The sequence below is a fragment of the Propithecus coquereli genome, unplaced genomic scaffold (genome assembly GCF_000956105.1).
Source record: "Propithecus coquereli isolate 6110/MARCELLA unplaced genomic scaffold, Pcoq_1.0 Scaffold170, whole genome shotgun sequence".
NCBI lineage: Eukaryota > Metazoa > Chordata > Mammalia > Primates > Indriidae > Propithecus > Propithecus coquereli.
In genome coordinates this window covers 3,395,015-3,418,993 of record NW_012141636.1, presented here as the reverse complement: position 1 = coordinate 3,418,993, position 23,979 = coordinate 3,395,015, and the positions used below count along the sequence as shown (strand labels likewise).

The 23,979-nt window shown below is 37.9% G+C and overlaps 1 protein-coding gene and 1 pseudogene across 1 annotated transcript in view; both read right to left on the bottom strand.

Annotated features, from left to right (window-relative positions):
* Positions 1–23,979, bottom strand: part of CCDC83 (coiled-coil domain containing 83) — a 53,109-nt gene continuing 29,130 nt past the window's right edge. Inside the window, exons 6-11 of the mRNA XM_012641788.1 lie at positions 21,831–21,922; positions 19,202–19,270; positions 9,867–9,988; positions 4,865–4,944; positions 3,972–4,168; positions 1–505 (exon numbers count right to left, since the gene is read on the bottom strand). Coding sequence (XP_012497242.1) covers positions 344–505; positions 3,972–4,168; positions 4,865–4,944; positions 9,867–9,988; positions 19,202–19,270; positions 21,831–21,922 — 722 coding nt within the window. The 3' untranslated portion in view covers positions 1–343. The remainder of the gene's footprint in view (positions 506–3,971; positions 4,169–4,864; positions 4,945–9,866; positions 9,989–19,201; positions 19,271–21,830; positions 21,923–23,979) is intronic.
* Positions 6,485–7,254, bottom strand: LOC105808225 (annotated as a pseudogene).

The following is a 23,979-nucleotide window of genomic DNA, read 5'->3' as shown; positions in this document are numbered from 1 at the left end:
CATAGAAACATTTCTTATGGAACTATTTCATATTGAAATCATAGATTAATCAGTGAATTTTTAAGTAGGATGGAACCTCAGAGACCACCTTGAACCCACTGTGATGCTTCTGAATACTTCAATATAGAAATATAATGTGTACTTTCATTTTGGTCACTCATACCATGCAAGGAAACGAATAGCTGAATACTTGGAACTTTGATTTTAAATGTAATTATGACCTTTAGGAATAACAACTGGTTTAAAAATGGGCCAAAGTGCAAGCAAAATGGGCAACTGATATACTTCAGTTTCCAAATAACATTTATAAGAAAAAGTTGTTTTTACTTTGCAGCTCTCCGTCTTAGAGAAAAGACTTCATCATCTTATACGTGATGAGGTTTTCTGGGCCCCTGACATCTTCAAAGAATTTGACTGAAATTTCCTTTTCTTGAACATGAATGGGCATTTTCTTGCTCTCCACGCTCATCAGCTTCACTCCCATGGGGCCCAATTGTACGTAATCCTATGGTGAACAAACATAGAAGAGAATAAGAGAGGTTATTCAGCCTTGACAGATTAGATTTTCTTTATTATAGTTGGCCTTTAACTGAGAGATTTCATTGCCCTTCTAATTGCCTGAATGCTGTCTAACACATGAAATATGAGAGCCACTATAATTTTTTAAAAAAACAGAACACTCAGTAAACTTACAGTAGGGTATACATAGTAGGCAAGATCTCCCAAAGAGCAGGCAGCAGACTGGCAGGCTTGTCCCAGGGGATTGAAGGAGAAGGGGTACTGGCTAGAGTGGGGAGATAGATCTTCTGCAAGTTCTTGAACTGGTGGAAGAGTATTGGCTATATAATCATGTGTTGCTTTACAACAAGGACAAGGATACATTCTGAGAAATGCATCTTCACTCTGTTTCGTCATCATGTGACCATCATAGAGTGTACTTACACAAACCTATATGGAATAGCCTATTGCTCCTTGGTTACAAAACTGTACAACATGTTACTCTACTGAATATTGTAGGCAACTGTAACACAATGGTATGTATTTATGTGTCTAAACATATCTAAAGATAGAAAAGGTAATGTGTTGCAATGTGATGTTACAATGGCTATGATGTTACTAGGCAATAGGGATTTTTCACCTCCGCTATAATCTTATGGGACCACCATCATATATGCAGTCTGTCACTAACCAAAACATGTAGCGCATGACTGCATATACATAGTCCTCTGCTGGCCAGGATATAACCACAGAAGAGTTTTCTATGTTATCCAAGAACAAAGGGAAAGATTCTGCATACTCCACTTTGACTATAAATATCCTAATATTGAGAAAATTCTCCATGATTTTCACACTTTTTACAGGATCTTAGGCAATTGTATAGATAATACCACATTCTGCCAAACTATAGTCTAAGATACCAAAAATCAGAAGTAGAAGTCTAATTTGTATGAAATGCCACAGCCAACCCAAAACTGGGTTGACAGAGCTCAGGCCCTACCCAATGTCCCTTCCTCTGGGAAGACTTCCAAGCCATCATTCTTGCTTTTAAATTCCTTCAACACTTCAGCAAACCTCTTCTGAATGCCCACTATGTTCCAGGTCCTTTATCAAGTGCTGGGTGCAATGATAAGGTTACAGACTGGTCAGGGAGACAGGTACAGGCAGTACATTTCCTCTTATATAGTAATTATTGATTTTTTAAAATCTGTCTTCTATGAACCTATAAGTGATTTGAGAGTAAGACCTGCCATACAGTCATCTTTGAGACTTCATTTCTTCCTGTTCTCCCCTTACATTCCCAAGCATCTAACAAGTACCTGGCATGTTGTGGGTTTCTCAATAAATATTTGTTCAAATTTAGAATACAGAATGAAAAAGTAAGATGATGTTTTATTTCTCAAAAATGCCTGTAATTGTATTTATAGAGCTATGATAAATGTAAGATAGGAGAAATGCAAATTGATGACAGCTACCACATATTTCAGAATCATCTGGAGGAAGACTCTGAAGTAATGCACAATGGCCATGGCAGTTCCACCACATCAAAAACTCACAAGAAAAGTAAGAAGCTCTTTCATTCAACCAAATGGTATAGAATTTGGAAATTTTGTACACAACTATCTACTAGCCTGAGATCATCATAACATACCACAAATCATGATCCCAAGATGCTCATGGCGGTGTTTGGGTGCTAGAGAGACTAAAACTTTAGTCGTTAAATGGTCACTTGGTGGTAGCAGGACTGAACTGTAGCTAGAGTGTTTGTGTCAGTTTGTTTCTTCTGCTTTCTTACATCATTCTTTCTCCTACTTTTAAAGTTTTGGTAGTATTGAGAAGGAAAATAGCAAGGTGTGGCTGTGGGAATAATTGGAATATTCCAAAAAGAGGGTTTTTTGTTTTGTTTATTTTTATTTTTAATCATTATGGGTACATAATAGCTGAATATCTTTATAGGGTACATGTGATGTTTTAATATAGGCATCCAATGTGAATTAATCAAACCAGGGTAATTGTGGTATCTATTTCCTCAGGTATTTATCATTTCTTTGTGTTAGGAAGATTCCAATTCCACTCTTAGTTATTTTAAAGTATACTCTAACTTATTGTTGATTATAGTCACTTTGTTGTGTTATCAAATATTGTTCAATCTAATTATTTAACTATATTTTTGCACCCATTAACCATCCCTAATTTATTCCCCCCTCTTCGCTACCCTTCCCAGCCTCTGGTAAACATCATTCTACTCTCTGTCTCTATGAGATCAACTGTTTTTAATATTTAGCTCCTAGATATAAGTGAGAGCATGTGAGATTTGTCTTTCTGTGCTTGGCTTATCTCACTTAACATAATATTCTCCAGTTCCATCCATGTTGTTGCAAATGGCTAGATTTCATTCTTTTTATGGCTATATAATATTCCATTGTGTATATGTATCAGAATTTCTTCATATATTCATCCATTGATGGACACTTAGGTTGATTCCAAATCTTGGCTATTGTGAATAGTGCTGCAATAAACATGGAGGTGCGGGCATCTTTTCGATATACTGAATTCCCTTCCTTTGGATATATACCCAGCATTGGGATTGGTGGGTCATATGGATAGTTCTATTTTTAGTTTTTTGAGGACCAAAAAGAGGTTTTAAAATGAAAATGTTTGATACTCCACGTTTCAACTAATGATATATGTGACGGTTTGTACTTTCCAAAGATGGCCTAATATATATCCTGCCCCACATGCTTTTCCTACAATGTGATGCTGACACTCCTCCATCAAGATGTAGGAGCTATGTTCTTTCCCCTTGGGTGGAACTTTCTAACTATATCAACCAATGGAATATGATGAAAATCATGGTGTATGATTGCCAAGGCTAAGCCATACCAAACATTGCAGGCTTCATGTTGGTCTCCAGAATTGCTTGCTCTGGGAGAAGCCAGACACTCTAACAAAGAGAACTCAAAGTACTCTGTGAAGAGGCCCATGTGAAGAAGAACTGAGGCCCCAAGCTTAACCAGCATTAACTTGCTAGCCATATGAGTAAGCGGCTTGTAAGTGGAACCTCCTGCCCCAATCAAACCTTCAGATGAGTGCAGCCCCAGCCAACAACTAATTACAACTGCCCGAGAGCCTATGTGAAAACTGTCCAGTGGAGCCCTTCCCAAATTCCTAATCAACAGAAACTCTGAAAAAGAATAAATAATTATTGTTATAAGCCACTATGTATGGGGATTATTTGTTATATAGCATTATATAACTTACATTGTATACTAGTAATGGAGGTCTATAAATGAATATATGTAGTAAATTGGGCAAAAGTCAGAGTAAAAACAGTATCCAATGAGAGATGTAAATGGTAGGCCAATTTTACTAATAATTGCAAATAGAATTTTTTACTATCCATATTTTAGATTTTCTCAATTAATAAAACAGCATTCTATCAGTAATCAAAAGTGTGTTCTCATGAATCTTACCTTGAAATCTCTATCATCCTCATATAGTAAGTATGAGCCCCCAAACTCTGTGCATGAACTCTCCTCTTCATCTCTCTTCAGGTAGTGGACATTTCTGATACTATCTTTAGGACTAAGATGTAAGATACTGCTCTCAACAGATGAGCTCATCATGTCTCCACTTTCTACTTCTGTCAGTTGCAATTTTGACTTCTCATCTTGGATGAAAACAAAGAAATTAATCATGTATACATTTTGAACAGATAAAAATGTAATATATACTTTGTCACATTTTTAATTTGAAAGAACTTTGAGGATTAGAAGTATAGAATTTATGTATTAAAGTAAGAGGGAGTTCCATTTTTAGACACCCTATCTAGGTTATATTTCCTTCTGTTAGCTAATAAGTTACAGTAATCATATGGGAACATGTGTATATGTTGGCATTTTGGTTGGTTACACAGGGCCGCAAACCTTGCCAGTGTAGACAACACCCCATCCCTCCTCCCTCTTACTAGCATTTATTTAATTCACTGTGAAATGAAACATGGTGAGTTTGATTTGAAAATGGAACTAGAGAGGGGAGATAGGTGAGGTGGGGAACCTGTAGCTTTAAGGCCACATGTGGCCTTCTAGGTCCTTAAGTGCGGCCTTTTGACAGGATTTTACAGAACAAATCCTGTTATTAAAAGGGGTGCATCAGAGAAAGATGATGCTTTTCTTGCCTCCTTTGATGCTTTGAAAAGAACACTCTTGAAATCAGAAGGCCGCAGGATCCCCACCTGAAGCTGGCATGTATCTATTCCCTGAATAACTCTTGTATGTGGGGCACCTGCCTATAATAGATAAGTGTTTATTTAAATTGAAAAATAAATGTTTTAAAAGAAATCATCAGCATTGCAATAAAATAATACCTATATGTGTTTCTGGCAATTCCAAAGGCATTTTTTCAGGTGACACTTCCTGTCCAGCAGCTTGGGTTAGATATAGCTGCCTATAAGAACAAATGAAAAAAAGTCTGTCAGTGAATACATATTGTATTACATGCTCACGAGCGTCTATGTCTCTGCTAGGTGCTAAAGATGCACAGATGAAAAATGAGACATCGTTTCTACCCTGAGGAGCATAGGGCCGAGCGGCTTTACAGTCTTACATTAGTTTAAAGTGATGGTTTGTACCATGATGGGTAATTAGCACAGTGTGAGAATGCTTGTGAGCCGAAAGCAGCAGCACTTGAGTTCTAACGCCTTAGGAGGTAAGGGAAGGTTTTCTGGAGGAGATGAAACATGAGTTGAGTCTTAAACCTGGAGGTTTTCGCCAGGGAAGAGCTAAGGGTGAGAGAAGGGCCTTCCAAGATAAGAAAGTAACACACTTAACGTTCCAGAAATGAGAATGAGGATGGCACCAATTAGGTCACTGTTGTAGTAATTCAGGTGAGGAACCATAGTGACCTGAATGGGATGGCTTTGAGATGAAAAGAAAAAGAGTAAGAAAGAAAAGTGAGCCATAGGAATCCAAGATGTCTTCTAGGTCCTGGCTTTCACTTAGTGGCATGTTTTGGCTACAAGCCCGGTGAACTGACGTGTGTATGCTGCTGCAGCTCTCCGTGTGTGTACTTATTCGGTGCTCTCCTTTTTAGAATGCCCACTGAATTTTTAATAAAAAAAATACGATGCCTTGAAAGCTCTATATGGCATTTCCATGAAGTTTGCCTGAAAACAGCATGAAGCGTTCAGGCCCTTGCAAATATGCAAACACCTTATGCTTAGCAACTGAGCAACCAGCAAATCCCCTGAATTAGCGGCTGTCAGTTATTTAAAGAATATGAATGAGGTGTTATCTAGGTGCTTACCGCCCCAGCAAACACTGTAACTACATGCCATATTTACATCTGTAAAACCTTCTACAGACTTAACTTCATAAAGACAAGTTTCATGTGTAGCTCAGGTCTGCAGGTAGACATGTCTGAGGCCACTGAATTCTTTCCTTTCTTTGTTTTATTATTTTGAATAATTAAGATCTTACCAAATACCATCACCTTCATAAATCTAGGCTTCTCTCTTAACCATTAGTTTATTGTCACTTCTGTACCACTACAGGGCAAAAACACCTGATATTTAATGATATAGAAAATATTTTTAAAGACGTTATTATATTGTTAGTGTTAGATAGATTTATAGGTATTGGCCCACTTAGTCTCAGCCATGTGGCACTAGAGTCCCAGGGCAGTCACCTCTGGCTGACAGTTGCCTCATCTGTTTATCCCAACATGTCAAACAAATCCTGCAACATACCTTTTTTTTCTTTTTTTGATGAATGACTTTATTTTTTTACACTTAAAAGCTGATGAAAACCATTACTACTCCTATTAAAGAAAATCCAGCATTTCAATTGAAAAATATGCTAACTATATTTACTCGTTGAATATTATTTAAGTTTTCTAAAATACAACTTGAAGACATCCAGCATGCATGTTTAATTTCAGTACAATGAATTCAAGACCAAGTATTCCTGTTACATGCATCAAGGCTAGATTACAGATTATCGTAGTTATCATCATTATCATCATCATCTTCATGTTTTATTTTCAATGCATTTGATAATTTTGTGATGACATATTAGTGGTAAAATTAGAATGTTTTTGGACTCAATAAATGATGGATTAATCAGAACATTCTGAACTGCTGATGTTGCAGGAACTGATGCTTTTACAGCTGGGGACTGTGAAGCAGGCCTCTGTATTGCAAACCTTTGCACTGTGAGGGCCTTTGGAGTCCCTATTTTAGTTGAAACAGACATGGTTTTTGGCTTTGGTGTGCCTAGTCTGCCAGTAACTGAACCAACACGTAACTGAGGAACTGTTATTCTTCTCGCAGTAGATGCCTTTTTTTGTAAAGAGTTAAGCCTATAGTTTGGAGCTGTTAAGCAATATCTATCTATCAGGTGGCAATCTAGGACCTAATACAGCTTGACCAATGGCAAATGGGTTTGATTTCTTTGCCTTGAAGAAAGTAAAAAATCTCTAGTAAAAAATCTCTTGGGGGAGGAGAGGTAACAGACTGGTCAGCATGGACACTGGATTGCCAATCAAACATCATCTGCGTCAACAGTAGCTTTCTTAGCATGGCTTGAATAAATTTTTTGCAGCATCTAGAATTTTGGTCACATGTCAGAAGGCAAACTCCAACATCTGACTTATAACTCTTGGCTCATATTCTGTAATCTCCATATCCTTCAGGACTTGTGCCATCGTGTGTGTATGTTTTGGCATGCTCTTGGGAGAAGCCATTTTGCCAGACTCCATTATATCCGTGATCAGACTTCTAGGGCTAAATCATCCATATATTTTAGTCCTGATCTTGATGCAAGTTCTTTGCACAATATGGTTTTTTTCCAACCCTTGGTGCACTGGTAAGCAGGATGTTTGGAAGCGACATGGTCCTCACCACAATGGCTCCAAGCACCTCCCTACGACATCCTATGTGAGTTGTGACAGAAAAAAATTTCGGCAACTCTGCATGTGAAATGTAGTAACTCTATTAACCACAATACCCCATTCTCCATCCAAATAGGAAAATAGAACTTTTTTATACATCCAGTGGAGACCGTTCGTATCTATTTCTCATCACCCTATTGGTATTTTACAGGACTTCTATTATACAGGAATTCTCAACAAAGAGGTGGAAAAGGCAGTTGCCATAAAATATACAATATATGTTATGTTTCTTTAACTTGGAAATATGTACAGTAAAAGCTCCTGAATGCTCTCAAGGTATCCTTCTGGATAAGAAGTCTCACAGATAATTGAGGGTTTACACATTTTCCTCTTTCTTTATGCAGATCTTTCTAAAGTGTCCTAAATAGTTGCTTCAAGGAGTTTATAATCTAGCAAGGAAGCAAACATTAAATAAGTAATCAAAAGTGTGATAAATGCTGATTGCAAAGTAAAAATTCAGGGTGCTATGGAAGCATATATCAGACACACCTAACCTAGGTTTTTTTGTTTTGTTTTGTTTTTACATCTCCTAATGTTCCCTAAGACCTAAACCAGTTCTTACAAATGTCACCCACGCTGTTTCTTTTCCCTTGGAAAGATTTTTATTTCATCTCTTCCAACTCTGAAGCAGGACTAATCACTCCACGCTTCTCACTAAAGAAAATCAACTCCCGAAGCATTGATGAGCAATATGGATTTTACCAAAGATTTTTTGTGGGGAAGACAGAGGATGAGGTTAAATTACATACTACACAGCAAACTATTAACGATTATAATCCCCATTAGAAGTTTCTCATCTCCCTTCTTCTCCTTGCCGAGTCCTCTCTGGCCAATAGAAGAATTCCCTTTGTTATGATTATTAGCACTTTGTTATAATTACTAGCCCAACCACATCAGCACCAAATCAGATATGCCAGACTAAACCTATGGAAGCAGAGAAGTGGGGCTGGCAGTTTAGAGGGTAGTTCTTTCCTAAAGTTTAGCCAGTTTAGAAAAGAGGACAATGGACAGCAGGTATAGCTATGGATAGAAGCCACACACCAGCAATGGCTGACAGAGATTAGACATGATCACAAAGAAGGCAGCAGCAGCAGCAGACAAGGACTAGAGGCAGGACAGGAATGTGAAGCTGGAGATGCGATCATAGGAGGGCTGGTGAAAGACAGCATTGCCTACTGGGGAACAATGAGGCGCCTATCCCCTAGGGGCCCTCCAGGGCATCAGCTCTGGAGACAAGAAGTCCAGTTCAGTAATCAATCCATTCACTCAGCCTCAGCTCCTACATCATCTACGTTGGCATCTACTCTTCCTGGAGTACATGTAACTGTGAAAACAAGGCAGGTGGCCTCTTTCTCTATCCTGCTCCACCCAGCTTTCAGCCTATAAAGTAATTACATCTCCCAATTTCTCTATCCTGACACACACCATTTAGCCTGGCAAACAAGGAACTCACAACTTACCTGTAACTCACCTGTATTGGAAAACATTAGGAAGTTTGTAAATAATAAATACAATATTGTGTCTCAAATAGTAGTTTTCCGTGTCACACATGCAGCAGGAATTACTTGGGTAGAACATTTTTCCTGGCTCTTCCACTGGGTTCAACTTAATGTCTACTTTAATTCCTAGACCTAGACACTTCTCTCCTGTGCTTGCACATATATACCCTACATTTGTGTGATCGATCTCCTCTCTCTTCCTAAACATGCCACTATTTAGATTATTTCCTGTTTTTGACTACTTGTCTAAATTATGAATGCCACTTTGAATTTTAATTTTATATTGCAGGGCCCTAGTTTTCCATCAAGATTGATATATTAAGACTCTTTTTTTTTTTTTTTTTTTTTCTGGTGAGGTAAGAAAACAGCTAACCTAAAATATAAAGCCCTATACAACATTTGGTTTCTCTTGTGCAGGAATAAATGTGACTTGAAATGCTAGGCTATTTTCTCTGCCTACAAAGCAGTTTAACTCTTTCATCAAAGGAAATAATTCTATAGTCACAGGTAACCAGAAGCCAGAATGCCTCCAAGAAACTTCCAGAGAGTTGATTACACATTCCTTTGTGCTAACTGTGTACTTCATATATCTTCTGATGCACTACTATGCATTTATTTTCATGACAATTTCTCCTGCTGGCATGAAAGCTCCTGATGTTGACAGTTGTCATGTTCATGTTAAATGTTTGCTGTTATGACTACAGTGCTTTTGCTAGAATAAATAAGTCAAAGTTTACACTGTACCAATGGTCAATAGTAATAACCTTGTACCTTCATTGTGGCCATTTTGTGAGTTTCTTTCTTTTTGACTATTGCAATATGGCTGGAGCACTGGAGAATTAAATCATCTTTTAAAAACCCCAATTTTTTACGGATACAAGTGTTTCCAAAATACTTCCTTGATATAGTAACAATTTTCACCTGGGTATTTTGAGATCCACAAGTCTACAGTTGAAGAGTTGATCAATAAGCACCAAATTTTCTTCTTCCAGTTCTTGAATAGCACTTTCTAATTCTTCAACTTCCTTCCTGTGAATTGCAATCTGTTCTCAGAAGAAGAGAATGGAGATGTTGGTATTTGCTGACTTAGGTCTATTAAATTTTCTACAATAAATTCAACTCCTAAAAGTGCATTTGCCTGAGGGTAAGATCTATCATGTATTATTTATTCCTGGGTTTGCTTTGTCCTTCCTCTCTAAGAAGGAATGGATGGGACTCTTTTCTAGATCATCAGCAGAACTTGTTTGCATGATTAGGCAGTTATTACAGAATAGCAGGAGGTGTCCTTTTCTACTCTTCAAAAACACTGCTGGACCTAAATAAGAAAACATGGTTAATTAATTTAGCAATATGGTATATTAGTAGCTACATGAGGACCTATCTAAATGTAATTATAAATAATACAATAAAAACTGATAACACGGGGAAAATGCTATTTTTTTAACATATTTTTAAAAAGATGCACAGGTCTCATAGTCCTTTCTATCATCTCCTACAATATAATTATGTTCTCTCTGAGTGCCAGGTAGTTCTGAGAACTGTAAGGTAGATGAAATATTATTTGTTCATTCATTCATTCAATTGTTTTGTATGCTACTATGTGCCAAAAACTATATTACACTTTGGGGACAAAGGATCAACAAGATACAGTAATCTTCAAGGATCTGATAGCCTAGTGGCAAAGATGGTGATGAAAACAGAAAACAATGTTATAAAAACTATAATGGAAGGTGTCTAGGTGCTGCGGGAGGAGAAAGAAGTTCACCCTATTTCTGTTAAGTGTCAAGGGATAAGGGAGAATTAATAGAAGAGGTGACACCTATTCTGGATCTTGAAAGCTGAGTAGGAATTCCCTAGGAAGACACGAGAGGGTGCAGTCTAGGCAGAAGGAACCACGTGTGCAAAGGCACAGTTATTTTGATGTGAATAGATACAAAGTGGGAGAGGGAATAAGTAGGAGAGGAACTGGATAATTAGGGAAGAGCCAAATAAAGCTAGAGAATCTGGTTTGTATCCTGTAGGTGATGGAAGGTCATTGATAGACATAGCAGACTTAGTTAATGTTTACTGAAGAAATATGGCTAACTCTGCCACATCAATTGGACCTGTAAAAAAAAAAAAGAAATATAACTAACTCAAATATAAACAAACTTGCTGGTTCTGTTCAGAGTTCTTATCAATTATTAAAGAGTGTATTTTGATAACCTTTATCTAAAGAAGCCTTGGTAGTGGGAAGAATATACAGAAGAATGTTACTAGACAGAACCCTCAACCCACCTCTCTGCCATCCATAGCGGCTATGTAGGTGCTAGATCAGGAAGTGCTCACAGGGAGAGATGAGGACAATAGAAGAATTAGAAGTAAGAGTATAAAATAGAAAATAGTAGGCTGGTGAGAATAATAGAAAGATAAACTGGAGGAAGTAATAGGAGTCTCAAGGGAATATGATGAAACAAAAAAGGCACAGGGATCTAGATTCAATAACTCTTGTCAGGAGTCACCAAGAGTGTAACAGAGTGTAACTGAGATGAGTACTTAGGAGATGACTAACATTTTCTGCCTTGTCGTTGAGATTTAACTGTATTTTAGAATTTTGAAGCATTCAGTATATTACCACACGTATATCTCTATCACATAGTCATTTACTAAATTCATGAATTCTTATTATGGGCAAGGTTCTGAGCTAGATGTAGAAGGATACAAGGGTGAATAAGGCATGGCTTCTTCCTTCAAGAGAATTTACAATCCAGTAAACAAAAACACAAATAATTATAATATAAAGTAACACCAGTGTCATAGAAAAGGCTCAAATACTGCTGGTGGCTTAGATTTAGGAAGAAAAACATACATTATTTACCTGCCTCAAACAATTTAGCAAGACCATTTAAGTCCATAATACGAAATCACAAAACTAGGATTTGGTGTTTTAGGACCTCATATGTTGAGACATAATTAGCCTGATTATGAGCTCGAATGCCTTAAGGAAAAGTTTATGATTTTCGAATGTCAAAGGATGAGAAAGAAATTATAGTTAGAGGTTGTAAACAGAAGGAATTAATAGAACATTTGGAAAATGTTGGACCTAAGGGCTTGGCATGCTTGGGAGGCAGCACACACAGTTCTTGGTCTCTTTCCAAAGCTGGGAATGAAGGCCCTTTTGGGGAGTTACATCAAATCTTTCAGGCTAACAATATCCTATGACATCACCTACCCCTTTAGAGTACTATTATATTCTCCTCAATTGCTATCACCCTCCCAGCTTTTTGAAATGTTAGGGGAAATAAAAACTAGTTCTTTTTCATAACCATATAAACACCTTTGGATTTCTGGGGTAAGAAAGAGAAAAGGAGGAAAAAGTAGAAAACCACATTTCCCTCCCCATGCCTGCCCCCGCCAAATATCCAAAAAATGTACGTAGAAATTGTGAAAGATAATTTAGTTAAAACTATTAGAGGTCAGGGACCTCTGTATGTTCTTATATACACATTCTTAAACTTTTCTCCTGAAAGATCCAAATTAGCTTTGTGCCTCCTCATACTTAAAACTCTGATTGCTAACTTCTTTCAATCCCTTCACCTAGTTTCTCTGGCTTTCCATTTGTTAAGTTAGTCTAAGTCATTTGGAAATTTCAATTTTCTTCATTTTCCTAAAAGCATGCTAAATAAAACCAGAGAATGAAAATCATGCAAGACAATATCCCCAGAGATCTAAGTTTTGGTTGTTGTTGAGAGATAAACGGAGAAATATTTTCAGGAGTTCCATTATTAAATACCCTTTGTTATTCATTCTAAACCTTCCCCAAAGAAAGTAATTGACATATATTGTTTTGTTTCCAGGCAATTTTTAATTCTTGTGATAGTACTTATAACCATACCTAGTTTTAATTAATTTTGTGAATAGATTTAATAATGTTAAAATGAATATTTATTTAAATAAAGAGAAATTGTCTATTGGATTTCTTTAAAATGATTTTTCCTTTATTACAAAGCTCATTTTGCTTATGACTCAATTAAACTTGTCATTTTTTGGCCGGGCGCAGTGGCTCATGCCTGTATTCCTAGCACTCTGAGAGGCCGAGGTGGGAGGATCCCTTGAGCTCAGGAGTTCAAGACCAGCCTGAGCAAGAGTGAGACCCCGTCTCTACTAAAAAATAGAAAGAAATCAGCTGGACAACTAAAAATATATAGAAAAAATTAGCTGGGCATGGTGGCGCATGCTGTAGTCCCAGCTACCCGTCAGGCTGAGGCAGGAGGATCGCTTGAGCCCAGGAGTGTGAGGTTGCTGTGAGCTAGGCTGACACTACGGCACTCTACTTTGGGTGACAGGGTGAGACTCTGTCTCAAAAAAAAAAATCCTGACACTTTGCTGCCCGTCAATCCATGAGTGGATTATTAAAGTTTGGTATATGTTTACAATGGAATATTACCCAATCATAAGAAACGACAGTGATCTAGAACCTCTTATACTTTCCTGGATTAAACTTAAGTCCATTATCCAAAGTGAGGCACCACAAGATCGGAAGAATGGGCTCCATTTGTACTCGCCATCAAATTGGTACTAACTGATCAACACTAGGGTGATCACATGGCAGGAATACTCTCCAGGGATTAGGGGGATGGGGGAGGGGTAAATCCGCAACTAAAGGACATGGGGAACATTGTAGGGGGGAAGGGCAGGCCTTTAACCCACACTTGGGTGAGGCAAAGACATAAAGTGTAACCATAATGTTTGTACCCTCATAATATCCTGAAATGAAAAAAGAAAAATCAATAAATTCGTCATTTTTTTTATGTCTTCTGTTTCCATTGAACTATGAGAAGTAAAAAATAAAACAAAACAAAACATAATTTGTGGCTTTAGTAAGAAGAATCAAAGCACCAAAACAGCCCTTCTTATCATATACAAATTTTGTAGTCATTTTCCCTAACCCTAAAATCCATAGCATCTTATAAGATTAAGAGTAGAATTATTAAATCATTATGGTTAGGATCATACTGTTGTATTTATTAAAAGTATAAGAACTAAATTTCTCCCTAATATTTTTTAACTATTGAGCTCACCTTGAGTTTTTTTCAATTGTTAATGCCTTTTTTTAAAAAAACTAGGGATTAAAAAAAAATAAAATAAATTGGGGATTCATCCTGGTTAGTTTTGGGGGCTAGTATGAACTCCTATTCACCAAGACTTCATAAAGGCAATTTAAAGATAATTGTCAGTTATCATAGAAAGCATAAGAATTTTTAAATTCCTTGTTTCCTAGACTTACTAACTGTGCTCAAATAGGGAGCAAGGAAAGGAAAGAGGAGAAGCTGACAGTGACATTTTTATCTTGGGTTTCTGGGCGGGTGGTGAAAAAGGAAATGTAGGAGGAGAAATTTTAAGGAAAAATTTAATGAGTTCTGTTTTAGGTATGTTGAGTTTGAAGTGCCTCTGGGACATCCATGTGGAAATATTTGGCAGGCAAATAAAAATGTAGGTCCAGAGCTGAGGACACGTACAAGTTAGTGCAGAAGATGTACGTAAGAATAACTTGCTAACAAGAGCTGCATGTAGTTGGAGTGAGTCCTCTCAAAAAAAGTGACTTTTGTTTCACAGATGGCATTTAAGCACAGTTGGGTGGCTACTTGTCTGGACATAAAGGGAATGTCTAGTAGAATGGTGGCTGAGCTAGACAAGCTTAAGGTACTGCTGTGCTCTGTAACCAGAAACACTGAGGCTGCGAAGAAATAAAGTTCACTGACTTGTCTATTACCTACTAGAGAGAGTCCAAACTTCCCTGCATGGCACACAAAGTGGGCCTGACCTACCTATCCAGGAGACCCTTTCGTGCTCCCTGGCACCTCTGAACTGATTGGAGAGTAAGTCATTGAAAGGTTTTAAGCAGCCAATTGACATGAGCAGGTTTATGTTTTAGAAAGATGACTCTGAGCAGTGTGAAGGAGATAGGGGAAGTGTCCAGTTTGAGGGGAGGAAAACCAGACATGACTAACTGAAAGATCTAGGTGAGAGATAATGAGGCCTGAACTGGGACAAAGGCAAAGAAGTTAAGGAGAGGTGGTCAAAAGTAGAACTGATGGGACTTAGAGGCCTTCTGGATGTGAGAAGTGAGAAGGACATTTTTCTAAATACCGTTGACCCTTGAACACATGGGTTTGAACTTTGAGGATCCGCTTATACACAGATTTTTTTTCAACCAAATGATGATTCAAAGTGCAGTATTCGCAAGATATAAAACCTGTGTATATGGAGGGCCAAATTTTTGTATAGGTGGGTTCAGCAGGGCAGACTGAAGGACTTGAGCATGCGGATTTTTGTATGGGGGTTGTCCTGGATCCAATCCCCCAAGCATACTGAGGGACAACTTTCTGGTTTGGGTGACTACATGTTGTTGGGATCCTTAATTGGGACAGATAGCATAGGAGAGCAGGCAGTTTTGAGAAAAGGGGAAGATGAATGAAGTCAATTTAGGAGTTTTGAGATGTCTGTGGTGTGTGGTGTGTTTAGGTGGAGTTGCACAACTGGTTGTTAAATATGTGGGTTTGAATCCCAGAAGTGAGATCTGTTTCAATCTGGACAGGATGCTTTTTAGGCTTGCAACAAAATTATCATCCTTAGACATTTCTTTCCTAGTACATTGGGAAGTATACTGTTTTCTGTGTGAAGTGAAACTGTAAAATAAGACCCAAGCTCTCCAGATAAGATGGACTCCCTGTGCCTAATGGAGATGCTCTAAAATTTTTTTTTTGGAGACAGGATCTGCAGTGTCGCCCAGGCTGGAATGCAGTGATGTGATCATAGCTCACTGTTCACTTCGTGCCACAGCTAATTTAAAAAAAAATTTTTGTAGAGATGGGGTCTCACTATGTTACCCAGGTTGGCCTTGAACTCATGGTCTCAAGTGATCCTCCCATCTCAGCCTCCCAAAGCACTGGGATTACAGACATGAGACACCATGCTAAACCAGAGATTCTCTAAATTTAAAAGCAGAACCAGGCAGCCATAGCAGGATGAGAAAGAATGGTCCTAGGTTCTCGTAAAAAGCAGCTCTTGATAAACATGCTGCTTTACACCCCTGAGCCAGAACAGATCCTGTAACCAGAGCCAAGATAAACTGGCTGGAACCCCTAGCCCTCACCAGCCATCTGAAAGAGACTTCTGGTTTGGGGCTAGGAAACCACCCAATCAGGACTCAACTATTTTGACCAATCAGAACGGAACAAATTTGAATCCGGTATTTGCATAAACGGACCTGATTGAGAACCTGAGTGAGAATTTTCCCAGTTTAAGGCAGACATTTCCTTTGTTCTTTGGTCAACGCACTTTCACTTGTGCTGAAGGTTATGGCTTCCCAATTTGCAGGATTTTTTTTTTTTTAAATAGGAAATAAAGCTCTTCCTTTTTCCTCTGAGGATCTCATGGTCTTTTATTAACACCTGTTTTTCTCTTACTCAGTTTACTTTCTTGTTTTGCAAAAGTGCATTGTTAAGTAAATTCCTGAAAAAAGTTGACAATTAACTATTCTGAGCCCTTGCCTTACTTAAAATAGTTTTATTTTGTCCTTAATCTAGTTTAGCTGAGTATAGCATTCGAGGTTGAAAATAATTTTCCATCTGAATTTTGCTATTGAAAAATTGAATGCCAATTTGGTTCTTATTCCTTTGCAGTTAACTTACCACAACCACCACCTTTTGCCAGAAACTTTTAAGATTTCCCTTTTGTTCTTAGTGTTCTAAAAACTCATGTCCTTTTAGCGTCCAGAAATTCAGAAATTTTCTTCTGTTTCAATGACGATTTCCTTCCCTCTATTTTCCCAATTTTTTCTTTCTGGAATTACTATGTATTAGTTGGATATTGTACATTTTACATTAGTATTCTATATCTTTTATTTTTCTCCTTTTTTTTTCTACTGTGGTATTCCTCGTTCTGAAAGAGTGTTCTCTGTTTCCTATTTTATACTTGATTTTTGTCTTGAAGAATCTTGTTTTATAAATAAAATGCCTTCTCAGATATTTTTGATTATATTCATAGGAGACCTTTTCAGTCCCCTGAATTTTCTCTATTTCTTCCAGGAACAGGTTTTTGTTATTGTTTGCTTTTTATTTTGTTGTTAGGTCACCTGGTCTTTCTTTTCTGTTGTGCTGATTGTATTTATATGCCTGGTGATCCTTGGCTGTCTATTCATACTTAAGAAAGGTCTGGGGAATGGTATGGATTTTCTCTACCACTGTGTAGATAGGTCTGTTTTCATACCAAGTTTTTCCTCTGAATGGAAATGTGGACCAGAGACTCTATGTAGTATGGCAGGGCAGGTGCTCTGGCAAACTCCATTTTAGGATGAGAAAGCAGGAGTAGGATATTAGGTTGTGACATCCTAATTGCCAAGATAGGACGGATTATCTGTGGGGCACAGAAACATCTAATGTCTAAAGAAACCTTAGCTTTTATAAGATAATTTGTTCCATATTCTTAGAGGACGGCCATCAGGTTTTTAATCTAAGAGTAAACACTTGTGTTGTATGTGAGGGAAATGGTAGAGGGTAATGGGAGATGCTTATTGATGCAGGTGTTCTTATTCAGACCATCAAGTAACCCCCTTGTTTTCTGCTGCAGTTTGCATTCCTACCATCTATAGCTCACACAAACTCTGAGAAGAGAATCTTGCGGGTTTCAAAAACAGATTAAGTTTTGCAGGTCCTCTGTAGCACTCTTGTAACATCTGTACCAAATATTATCTGCTCATTTTATTCAACAACATACTCTCACATTTGCTTTTTGTATTCCAGAAAATTGTTAAAATCTCACCTGCCAGTTAACTCCTCCTGTTCTCTCTGTGAATAGGTTCCTTTTCGTACTTCTATAATTTTATTTCATTGGGCCCTCAGGAGAGATAGGATGCAGTCTGCTGTCTTGAATTACAACATAAACAATTCACAAAGGTTTTAACATAACTGCTTCCTTCGCCCAGGATATAAGTTATTTATTTGATTCGTCCCTTCAACGAGTATACTACATTCACTGACATTCATTCATCCAGTAACTATGTAACGAGCATTATTTCTCAGGTGTCACGGATATATAGTTGAAAAGACATAGCCTGCTCTGTGTATTAAGGAGACAGGTGCATAAACAATTTCAACATATTTTAGCAAGAGTTACAATGAAGCAAGAGAACACTGGGGAAGGAGCATCCAAGACTTCCTGGGGGAGTTACAAAATGATTCACAAGGAAATTGATAATGAAAGTCCAAGATGAAGGAAGAGTTGGTGTTTTTCAGGCAAATGAGGGTAAGGAGGTAATGGAGGTAAGGGCAGAGGGACCAGCATGTACAATGTAAAGAAAACAGGAACAGTACCTGATAACAAAGAATGATCTGGCTCAGAATGTCAATATTGCGGAGGTTGAGAGACCCTACTCTCTAGACGTCCTCATTTGACCATATCCCCCAAGAGCAGTATTGTAGCACTACTTTAGGGAGGCAGGTAGACAGCTGAGTCTCAGGAAGCACACCTAGGTCCAGCAGTTCCTGTATGCTCTTGAGAAGAATGTGTGAAGAGCACCTAAGGATCAGGCTGGGGTGAGATACAGAGGCTGCTGTGGGCAGAGACACCTCGACCATAGGCAAATGCTGTAACTGTGGGTTTGGGATTCGCTCTAACACAATATCCAAAAGGCCAAAGCATTTCAGAAGTCACCAGTGCAGGGAACAGAGCAAAGCACTTCCTCCATAGCAGAAAGGCAGAGGGAACAAGGATCCAAAGGAAACCCCATGGATCTGAACCTTCTTTAGCAACATACCCACAAAAGACCATGGAAGCCCCTCTTCTCTATATATCAAGGGTCCATCTTGGAGATGAGCAGGGGGAAGAAAGAACATCTAAAACACTGAACCCTTATCCACAGGGGACCATATCACTTCAAAACAGGCAATTTAAATCAGCAGAGAATGAAGTTAGAATGATCCTTTAGCCTTGCCCCTATCAACCAGGAGGAAGCAGGCTAATGAGAAAGCAAATCAGTTTCAGACCATAAAGAAACTCTGCACATTTGAGTATATTGTGTGAATTGTAAACCCTCAAATTAGTTCTGGTTATTATTGAGATTATTTCTGGTATTTGTTGAGTAATGGCTTGTAATAAGAGTAGGATTCCACTTGAATTTCATTTTATCTCAGTCCTTCAGTCGATAAATTAAAAGTCATTTCCAGTTCAAAAAAATGAGAAAGAAGAAATTGTTGGTTTTGACAAATTCCACTTACCTCTTTTTTTAACCAATCATTCTCCCAGATCTCTCGATAACTGCTCTTGTCAATGAACTTTACAGTGTTCTAAAAAAAAATTTCTGTATTAAGGAAGAGTTGCCACATGGTGATTCACAATTTTAGCAATGGTAATGTACAATAAGTTTATCTGATCACTCATTTTAAATTATGTTTTGTAAATTACTTTGGGAACATACTGAAGAATTTTTCTTTCAGTTGTTCATTCTTTACTACCATATTGTATTGTTTTTGCTGATTTACACAAATACAGGTGATTTGGATGATTGACTGTATTTCTCTGTGAGATGCTTTCCTATGGATACCATATTACAAATTCAATATTCAGTAACTGAAGGACACAATCAAAAAAAAGAGAAATTAAGAAAAAATATTCCAGATCATAAACATGGACAGAAATAATTTAAAATCATGTTAAGGGTAAATTTATCTGTTAAAGTCTTTAGAGTTGGAAAATTTGCAATAAAAATTTTTCTCTAAATCATGCTTATTGAGTGGGCCTTTATTTCCTAGGAACCAGGAACTTTAATACTCCAGCTACGACTAATAATTCCAATTTTCTCCAACATAGAATTTCATGTGAACAAAAGCAAAAAGTAGCTCCTAACTGCTGTCCATTAGTTAGTTAATGGCTTAATTCTCTAACAGTGGAATTTGCTAACGGTATTTTCAACTTGGCTGCACATCAGAATCTCCTGGAAGCTTTGAAGAATCTAGAAGCCCAGGTAATACCTCAGGGCAATACATTAGCTTCTCTATGGGATGGGTGGAACCCATGCACCATCTGGCTTAAAAAAAAAAATTCTCAGGTGACTCCAATGTGCAGCTAAGGTTGAACAGCACTGGATCCCAGGAAGTTGAACTGTATGCTAAAATAGCCAGCTAAAAAGAGGAAAATTCATTCAGGCAAGTGAGTGTTTGGCATTATGTAGAAAAAAGAAAACGTACAGTGTAGTGATTGTGAGGAATGATCTGAAAGAGATCTCCTGAATTTAATCTTGATTCTCCCGCTTGCTCCAGTCAAGTCACAAAATTTCTCTGTGTCTCAGCCTCCTCATTAATAAGTCCCTACTCTTTATTGGATTGCTGAGAGACTTAAATGCAAAATGTTTGGAAGACTACTTGGAACAGTCCTCATGATATATGCTTGAAATCTTATGCTTATTTGATCTACATATGCATTTTTAATCATCTTAATGATGGTCAGATCACTTAATGGTTGATTTCACTATTTAGTTAGATTCCATCGCCAAGTGGCCGAATTGCATGGGCAAATCATTGATCAGTTGTCCATAATCCTCTGTATTTGTGTAAAGTAGTGAAAAATCACGCAGTGAGAGAGTAACACTGACAGAATAACTGAACCCACAGGCATCCAACAAACAATAGCAACTGATATCCAGTAAAGAACTTTTTTAAAGAAAGACCAGATGTATATGATTCTGAAAAAGTGATGTCTCAGATGAATAGACAATCTTGGTGGTGATCTCACTGATTCTGAAGACAGTTTGGAGATAGGATTGTGAAAAAAAAAGTCAGATATTTTGTGTAAAACAAAGGGATTAGAGAACATATAACATTGGAAATTGTACCTCAAAAAATGTTTTATATCCCAAATTTTTAAAGCACCAGTAATATATTGTATACTCTCTAAGGTTTAGATACGTAAGAAAGTACTTTTTAGACAAATTATGTTTCATTCTATAATTCATCCCAAACTTTTACTTAAATATTTTGTTATAGCCATTTTACAAGGTTGAGTGTCCCAAATCCAAAAATCTGAGATTCAAAACTCTCCAATGAGGCCAGGCGCAGTGGCTCACACCTGTAATCCTAGCACTCTAGGTGGCAGAGGTGGGAGGATCACTCAATTGAGGTCAGGAGTTTGAGACCAGCCTGAGCAACAGCAAGACTCCATCTCTACTAAAAATAGAAAAAATTAGCCAGGCAACTAAAAATAGAAACAACTAAACAAAAAATTAGCTGGGCGTGGTGGTGATCACCTGTACTCCCAGCTACTTGGGAGGCTGAGGAAGGAGGATCCCTTGAGCCTAGGAGTCTGAGGTTGCTATGAGCTAGGCTGATGCCACGGCATTCTACCCTGGGCAACAGAGCGAGACTCTGTTTCAAAAAAAAAAAAAACTCTCCAATGAGTGTTTCCTTTGAGCATCACATTGGCATTCAAAAACTTTTAGATTTTTGAGCATTTCAGATTTTGGATGCTCAACCAGTATAATGCAAATATTCCAAAATCTGAAACACATTTCAGATAAGGGATACTTAACCTGTATTATACTTAAGAAATAACTGAGTACTAGTTCACTGAGCTCATGCTTCTTGGGCGACACTATGCTATTAAAATCATCTCACTCAGTCCTCACACTATCTCTTTAAGGTAAATAGTATTATTGTTCTCACTTTATAGATTAGGAAACAGAAGCACAGAAAAGTTAAGTAAAAAATTCAGTTGTACAGTCAGTAAAAGAACTGTGATTTAAACTCAAACTGCCTTCCTTCAGAACCCAAGTTCTTAACCACTATAATATATCCAAAGAAAAAATTGGGGGAAAGGTTTTTTGTTTTTTTTTTTAAGAAAATTGAAATATACCTGTGTGGCCCATTCCTTTGTTTGGTCCAGTTGCAACAAAGTTTCTCCGATTATTTTCTTTCTAGCATCTTCCAGAGTGATTTTATACTGTTCTTTAAAAAGAAAATTACAAGCCTTAACAAGGCTTATCCTAGGTAAAAATATGATGTTAGTAAATTTGATCTTCCAAAATCACTTCTTTCCACACATTTGTGTCTGAATTTTCAAGGTATATTTTTACTGAAGCATCTAGTTCCTCCAATTATAAGAAATGCCCTAATAATTTACTAACACCTTAGTGTGAATTAGTTTAAGATCTCTCTCCCAAGAATGTTTGAATTTCAAAGGACTGTCCTCTCCAAGGGAGAATTTCAAACACTTCAGTTATATGTGCGACAGTCTATCCTTCATATTATACAACTTATGATTCTACAACAGAAATATAAAGAAGATTTTATTACCTGCTTGAGTAGCATCCTATACATCTGACTCCATCTAACTAGATTTCCACTATATTTGGCATGTGTTTCCTGGGGCAGGAAAAGCAGAATGAGGAGAGGAGCGTGAGGAGGGAGTAAGGGGCCTGAGAATGTCAGTGGACCCGATTCTAAGTTAGGCTCACAGCGAGAAAGGAAGACAGGGATGAAGTGTAAGATTCTCTATCCTCTCCAGATTTCCTTTTCTTTCCTTTTTTTTTTTTTTTTTTTTTTTTTTGAGATAAGGTCTCATTCTGTTGCCCAGGCTAGAGTGCAGTGGCGTCATCATAGCTCACAGCAACCTCCAACTCCTGAGCTCAAGGGATCCTCCTGCCTCAGCCTCCTGAGTAGCTGGGACTGCAGGTACTCACCACTACGCCGGGCTAATTTTTCTATTTTTAGTAGAGACGGGGTCTTGCTCTTGCTCAGCCTGGTCTTAAACTGCTGGCCTCAGTGATCTTCTGGCCTTGGCTTCCCAGAGTGCTAGGATTACAGGTGTGAGCCACGGCGCCCAGGCCCTCGCCAGCTTTTCTTAAGCTCATAAATGTTATTATTGAGACAGCAAAGAATCATAAAATTTTAGGCTTTTAAATATGGTTAGAGATCATGCAATCAGCACCTTTTTTTAAGGAACACGAGGCATTGTCACAGGCTGCTTTAGAGAGTGGAGAGAAATAAACCTGGATAAATGAGTCCAGTTTGCTCATTCTTTTTTTCAACAAATAATTATCATGCTGTTCCTATATGCCAGACACTATTGAACACACTGGGAATATTGCTGATCGAGACAGACAAAACCTCTGTCCTTGTGATATGTACATTCTAATGGGTAAGTTAGCCCATAAATAAGTAAACAAGTAAATAAATAATATTTCAGGTGGTGACGTATGTGATGAAGAAAAACTAAAATTCTCTATTTTAGATAGGGTGCTCAGAGAAAGCTTTTTTGAGGAGAGACTGAAGGAAGTAAGGTAGTCAACAATGTGAAACACAAGGAAACTGTGCTACTCCAAACCAGATCATCTGTGAATAATCAAGGTTAGTTGTGTCTTATTATAACATCTGTGTTACATGTCCCCAATAGTTATGCTTTATTTATAATATATGCAGGACAATTATTTAGAAATCAGAAAGTGTTAATATTATCCCATATAAATAATGTTGAATATCATGGTTGCTAGATCTCTACAGGTCCACAGAGGCCATTTAACTTATTCTGTAACTAAATAATAGTATTGTACTAACAGTGCTGTAGAACCTAACTTCCATTTAGAACATTGTTTCACAGGGAAAATTTTCTTCACAGACCAAGGCAGCCAAAGCAGAACTCTCAGAGATCTTATGCTACAGGGAAGGAGATCTGCAGGCCTCGTCTTTCAATAGACCAGGAGCCAAACTGAGGTGGCTACTGCTGGAATCAGAGGGCCAGAGAGCTGGACAAGAGTTATTTAGCCTCTGGCCAGTGCGGTGGCTCATGCCTATAATCCTAGCTCTCTGGGAGGCCGAGGCGGGCGGATTGTTTGAGCTCAGGAGTTCGAGACCAGCCTGAGCAAGAGTGAGACCCCGTCTCTACTAAAAAAATAGAAAGAAATTAGCTGGACAACTAAAAATATATAGAAAAAATTAGCCGGGCATGGTGGCTCATACCTGTAGTCCCAGCTACTCGGGAGGCTGAGGCAGGGGGATCGCTTGAG